Source organism: Lutra lutra, chromosome 4, assembly GCF_902655055.1.
Source record: "Lutra lutra chromosome 4, mLutLut1.2, whole genome shotgun sequence".
Lineage (NCBI taxonomy): Eukaryota > Metazoa > Chordata > Mammalia > Carnivora > Mustelidae > Lutra > Lutra lutra.
The window spans coordinates 184,003,274-184,010,008 of NC_062281.1; the positions used below are offsets into that span (position 1 = coordinate 184,003,274).

The 6,735-nt window shown below is 53.9% G+C and overlaps 1 protein-coding gene across 1 annotated transcript; it reads right to left on the reverse strand.

Moving 5' to 3' along the window:
* Position 1: 1 nt before the first annotated feature.
* MRTO4 (MRT4 homolog, ribosome maturation factor) lies at positions 2–6,733 on the reverse strand. Its single transcript, XM_047728515.1, has 8 exons — positions 6,577–6,733; positions 3,620–3,678; positions 2,529–2,632; positions 1,840–1,921; positions 1,594–1,661; positions 1,195–1,346; positions 756–832; positions 2–637 (listed from the first exon to the last, which is right to left on the reverse strand). Exons 1-8 carry the CDS (start codon positions 6,602–6,604, stop codon positions 488–490), a joined length of 720 nt encoding a protein of 239 aa, XP_047584471.1. The 5' UTR covers positions 6,605–6,733; the 3' UTR covers positions 2–487.
* Positions 6,734–6,735: the final 2 nt, after the last annotated feature.

The window sequence follows — 6,735 nt, forward strand, 5'->3', positions numbered from 1 at the left end:
TTTTCGTATCTGCTCTGGGTTTCAGCAGTGGCTTTACTCTTAGTGAAAGTGTCCTGTCTTGTCATTAGACCCTGGCCCTGGTTTGGTGGGGGATGGGGTGGGGGTAGGAGGGAGAGAAAGAGGTAGGAAGGGTAGCCAGGGTTCCTCTATTCCTTGACAAACCCGTTTCCAGGAGGGGCACAAGGGCCAGAATAGAGAAGCCCCAGCTCCGGTAGTGGCCCCCACGTCCCCAGCCATCATGTAGGAGGTCCCCAGCCATCATGTGGGAGTTGGTGCTGGAAGCTAGCTCCAAGTTAACGAAAGGCACCCAGGGAATCCAAACAAAAGCTCAAAGCCAAGACCTTTTTTCCTAGAAAATGTTCTCTTTGCTGTCCACAGGAGCCACCCGCAGACAGTTTCATTGCTTACAAAAAAGCAGTCCATCCCTCATGCCCTCCCTGCTGTTCGGCCAGCGGGATGGCGGTCCCACAGACCAGCCAAGTGTCCGTCAGCCATTGTCCTCCCCCTCTGATTCTTCTGCTGATTCGGATGCACTCTCGGGCAAGTCATCTCCCATCTGCTGGAACCTTCCGGACTGTGCATCCCACATGTATTTGATGGTGACCTTGAATTCAGCCATCTCATACCCGAAAAGCTTCTGTAAGGGACACATAAAGGGAACCAATGGTCAGGAGGAGCAAGGGTGACGTGAGGGGGTCCCCGGGGCTATAGCGCACAGACTGTGGCTGGGCGGAGGGGGTGGGGGGCAGACTCACCAGCACGCGGGCCTGCTCTGGGGTCAGCACATCGCCCTCCTTGCACACCTCGTGGTCGGACAGCAGGGTCACCACACCTATAGAGAAAGGGACCTCACACGGTGACTTCTGCACAGAGGCCCGTGCACAGCTCTCTGCCTGCTGCCCCCCGTCCCCCCCAGCACACTCAGGCTAAAGCTGCAAGTGCTCAGCTGCCCAGGAGGGGTTGTGGGGGCGGGGGGGGGGGGGCGGTGGGAGACATACACGACAGCCTCCTTCAAGTCCCTTAGCTGCTGTGCTCTGGCTGCGAGTTACTGTCTGCTCTCGCTCGGACGTGAGAAAACAGGCTGGCAGAAAGAAGCTGCTCAGCCGCAGAGGCCAGAGCGGGTCTGTCGGGTGTGGGAGCTTGTGCTCCTGGCAGCTAAGCTGGGAACCTTCGGCTCCAGGGGCATCCCCCTACCTCTCTTGAGGGCGGTGGGCAGGCCCAGCTGCCTCAGCTGTGGCTCCATGGAGTGGGGGAACTGCTCCAGGGGCCCTGGGTCCAGGGTCACAGTGAAAGTTGCTTTGTTTCCAGCTCGAGCGAAGTCCATTTCCGTGTATTTTGTAAACCACCTCAGGAAAACACAAGTGGCAGGAGGGGAGGTTCCTGACTGGCCCACCTGCGGAGCACGAAGTCAGGCTCCCCTGGCCTCGCCTCCCCGCCCATGTGGGCTGCTGACCGGCAGTCCTCCTGGAGCACGGTGCTGCAGAGAACCAGGACTCAGGAGCAGTGTTACAGGAACCCGTTTTTACTTGATACCTCTGTATCGTACAATGTACCCAGATTATTCCTTCCCTGCTAGTCCTCAAAAACACTTACTCATTCACTTCCTCCTTGGTGCGGTTGGTGAAAAGGAGACCGACCTCACCCCTCAACTTCTTGCTGACCTACAGAACAAAAGGAGGGTTGGCCCAGTCCCATTAGACATCTGGCAAAACCTGCAAATATTTTTGGTTGGTGTCACTACTCTGGGTCTGGGGATTAAAGGAGGACTGAGCTTTAAGCTTTAAACCAAGCTTTACGCTCTCCCTGATCCCTCCACCAGTCCGATGGCCAGAAACGTACCTGATGTAGGTTGTCTTTGTACTCGTCAGCTGGGCTTCGGCCCAAGGCCACCATCATCACCTTGTTTTTGCCAAAGAACATCCTACAGAGAAAAGAGGTCTGTGAAGGAAGTGCTCCCCCCTCCCCACCATTAGGTGCAGACCGGCTCCAGTCCCTGGGAGCCTGACCTCGGGCCCAGGCTCTTCTGCAGCAGGAGGCTTGGCCAGAGGTTCCTACATCTTCCATGCCTACAGACCTCCAACATTCACAGTATTTCGTCTACTGGCCCACTGTGAGCATTACGTGACCCCCTAGACCCCCCAATCCGGATGTATGGAAGAGGCACATTCCTTACTCGTGCCGTCACAGGCGCAGCCCAAGGACAGGTGGCTCTTGCAGCCTGCTCTAGGGTCACTGTGTGGATTTCAAGTACACACCGACACTCTAAAACTGATGGGATGTTCCTGAAGGGCCCAGACTCCAGGGGTTAAGGGAGCCCCTTCTCCTGAGGGATTATTGCTCAAACATTTTCTGAGCAACTACCCAGTCCTGTCCCCAAGGAGCTCAATGCCAAGACCAGTTTAATAGTTAAAAAATGCCTCTGCAAGGTGTGATGCTTTGTATCTGTGTGACTGAGGTACCAAGGGTCAGGAACCGCCCCTGTGCTTGAGAGCATGCTGGCTCGTCTCTGCGCAGGAAGGCCTGCTTACCGGCTGTGCTTCCAGGCGCTCCGGATGTCCTTTAGCTTGCTGTTCCTCATGTTGGCCACGGAGAAGAGGAAAAGGTACTTGTACGTGTCCACACATTTCCGAAGCTGCGGGACAATTCAATGTGGTTCTGGAGTTCAAGGGGCAGCACAGGCTGGACCTCGGATGGGGAAGAATCTGCTCTAGGTCCCTAATAGCTGCGGAAGTTCAGAGCTGGAGGCATCTAATCTGCTTGCTTCCTCCTTACTTCCGTTACTGAAGCCAAGATCACGGACTCCAGGGGCTCCCCTGTGGCAAAGCAGGTGTGATCTCAAGGTGCAGGTAAGCTGAGACCCCATGGCCTTCCAGGTTTCTGACTTATCTGCAGCCAGTAGTGGAACGGATCTCTTTGCTTTCCCCATTAACTGACAACCCAGGAAGAGCTATGCTTGGAACGCTCCTGACAGATGGAAATATATAAATCCTCACTCTTTACTCACGGGGAGGGGGCTCATCCGCCCTGCGCTGCCCACACTGCTGGCTGCAGCCATGATGACGTGGTCTCAAGGAAAACGCATCATTGTGCTGGAGGAGGCTCTCCTCTCACCCAGCCTGCAGCCGTCTAGACAGTGGGCTGGCGTACTTACTCCCATGTGATAGTCCGTACTATTATTTTTTTAAAGTAAGCTCTACTTTACGTGGGACTTGAACTTAGGACCCCGAGACCAAGAGCCCCACACTCTACCAACTGAGCCAGCCAGGTGCCCCGTATAACTCCACAGCTTTTCGACACTGGGCAGGCCACTAAAGCTCTCTAAGTGGCCATGCCCTAGCTGCGAAAGAGCGCTAACTCCTCCCAGGCACCCTGAAACGACGGAGCGGGACAGCACATGGAGTACTTCGTGGGGTGCACAGCTCTGTCAAAGCTGGAAACCATTACTATGCGAGTTTTTATTGGTGCTGCTGCTGGAGGAAAAAGGACGGAACCAGCATGTCATGGTGGCAGTTTTTTCTTTCTTTTTTCCTTTTAAAAACAGTTGTTTCCCCGTCAGCTCTCTAGCCACCTTTATAAAGCAAATACAAGGTCTGGAACAGGAAAAAGAATGAGCTCTTACCTCTTCTATCAGGTTCTGTTTCAGTTCTAAGCCTTTCTTGGCAGTTTTGGTTAAGGAAACTAATACAAAGAAGAAAAAGAGAGGTGATGAGAGACGAAGCCAGAGGCCCTGCAGGCTCGTTTCTACCTCCTCTTCGGTAGCTCAGCTGGACCAAGCCAGCGTGAGGCAAGGCAAGGCTGTGTCTTCCCAGGGTCCTCAGAGTGCCTTCTCTAGTGTTCCTGAGCCTGGGGCTCCCCTGAGTATTTCCTATTACTCAGACAAACCAGGTGTTCCTGCGCCCCTCTTAGGCTAAACTGAAATCCCTACCGAGGTATGGGGGCAGGGCTCGTTCCTGTTCTTGGGAGTGCTTTCAGTGGCTGGCTCAGGCGGGTCCCTTTCTGCGCTCCGTCACAGTGCACAGAGAAAATCTTTGGTGGCCTCAGCTGTGGAATAATCAATCTGGGGAGTCTATATCCTCTGCCACAAACTGTTTCGCAGTTTGGATTCACAGATAAAGCAGTGCCTCTGGGGAGGGCAAGCACCTCTACCCAATGCTGGGACTCAATTTCCTCTTATCCATTTGCCAGATCTCACCAGAGCTTCCTCTACAGAACCCAATCATTCCACAAACACTTAACAGAGCGTCAGATGCAAAGCCACGTAGCCCCCCAGTCACGGGTCCATTCTTAACTCATCCTGCCTGGCACTCACAAGGAACACATACGGAATAGTAATCTCACTAGTCAGGGCAAGGGCAGCACAGGAGGGGAAGCAAAATGCCCGTCCATCTCCCACCACTTCCACTGCTACAACTGTGGACGGAGCCGGCATCACCCTCTCTTGGACTACTGAGGGTCTCCTTCCTTCCAACTTTGCCTTCTCTCCCCACCTTCCCTAGTCTATTATCAACAAGACAACTAAGGTGATTTAAAAAAAATTTTTTTAGAGTGGGAGAAGCGGGGGGAGGAACAGATAAAAGGGAGACTCTTTATTTTTTAAAATTAAAAAAAAAAAAAGATTTTTCTTTTTAATTTATTTATTTGACAGAGAAAGAAAGAGACCACAAGTAGGCAGAGAGGCAGGCGGGGGGTGGGGGTGGGGGGTGGGGAAGCAGGCTCCCTGCTGAGCAGACAGCTCAATGTGGGGCTCGATCCCAGGACGCTGAGATCATGACCCAAGCCAAAGGCTTAACCCACTGAGCCACCCAGGTGCCCCAGGGAGACAGACTCTTAAGCAGGCTCCACCCCCAGCACAGATCCTGAAGGGGGGCTCAATCCGAGGATCCTGAGATCATGACCTGAGCCATAACCAAGAGTCTGACGCTCAACTGACTGAGCCGTCCAGGTGCCCCTAGGGTGATCTTCTAAAAGTTAAACCATGTTGGGGGTCAGTCAGGTAAGCGTCTGACTTTGGCTCAAGTCATGATCTCAGGGTCCTGGGATTGGGCCCTGTGTCTGGCTCCCTGCTCAGCATGGAGTCCGCTTGTCTCTCTCACCCCTGGCTCCTCCCCCGGCTCGTGCTCTCTCTCTCAAATAAGTAATATCTTACACAAGCAGGGGGAGTGGGCGAGGGACAAGCAGGAAGCCTGATTCAGGGCTCAATCCCAGGACCCTGGGATCATGACCTGAGCTGAAGGCAGACACTTAATAACTGAGCCACCGAAGCGCCCTGCAGGTAAATAAAACCTTATAAAAGAAAAAGAAAAGAAAAGAAAAAGTTAAACCATGTTATCTCTCTGCTCAAACTCTCGGATATCTACCCATTGCACCTGGGTGTGAAAGCCAATTCCTTGGGAAGGTTTATAAAGCCCAGACCAGGGGTGCCTCGGTGGCTCAGTGGGTTAAAGCCTCTGCCTTCAGCTCAGGTCATGATCCCAGGGTCTTGGGATCCAGCCCCACATCGGGCTCTCTGCTCAGCAGGAAGCCTGCTTCCCTTCCTCTCTCTCTGCCTGCCTCTCTGCCTGCTTGTGATCTCTCTGTCACACAAATCAATAAAATCTTTAAAAAAATAAATAAATAAGAAATAAAGCCCAGACTACTCCCCCTTCTTTGCATACTCTGCTCCAGCCACATTGGCTTCTTGATCCAGCACACGTCAAAGGTGCTCTCAGTACAGCCCCTTTGCACTTTATCTTCCCTCTCCTCAGAACACTATGGTCTGGGGTAACTCCATGGATGGCTCACTTCCTTTCTTTAGGCTTCTGCTTATTTGTCAGCTCATCAGAGACCTTCTCTGGTTGCACTAAACTAAGTAACACCACTTCTTTATCTCACTTTTAATCCATGAGACTCATTATGATCCTACTTGATTCGACTTCTGGTGTTTAGGGGCGGGTATTTTTTCTATGACTAAAACGTTAAGCTCTAGACCTTCCTTGCTGTAACTGCTGTATTCCCCCCCCCCACCTACCGCCTAGGGTGCCAGGTCCCTAAATATCTGTTCAGTGACTGCCAGCAAGAGCCTAGGTGAGAGAGACACTACCACACAGTAAAGGCATTTAGGAATGGTCTCTTACGAAGTGCCTTATGAACTGGCAACTGAGACAGGCCCAACCACATGAAGATCTAATCATAAGCATGCCAGGCAGAAACGCTGCAAGCGAAAGGATCAGAGCCGGGACTAAGCCTGTCCTAAAGGAAAGGCGGCCACGGTGGAGGGAGCGCAGAGAGCTGAGACAGAGGAGCTGAGGTGGGAAAGATGGACCAAGGCGAGATCAGGCACAGCACGGATGCTCAGAAGCTGTTTTACGGGCCAGTAAGCCTTGGAAGGGCAACCGAGGCCCGGAACTCTCTGCTCCCCTGACCGGACCAGGCTCCAACCCCCTCGGGTGCGGCCGCGAAGCCCTCTCGCAGTTCTGAGAGAGCCCGCGGACTTCTCGCGGACGCCCCGGCATCTCACTCGGTACCCCACAAGCCCCCACCGAAGCGGGCAGCCTGCCGGCGGAACGGCCCACCGGGTCTAGAATCCTCTTCGCTCACCTTTCTTGTCGCGCTTGGATTTGGGCATCGCGTTGCAGGCACATGCGGCAGAAGGCGGTGCTGCCTGCTAGGACCCCGGCGGCGCGGGGGCTTCTGGGACGGCCCTCCGGGGCTGCCCCCGTGCGTGCCTGTTCCAATCCGCGCCGCAGCCCGCCTCTC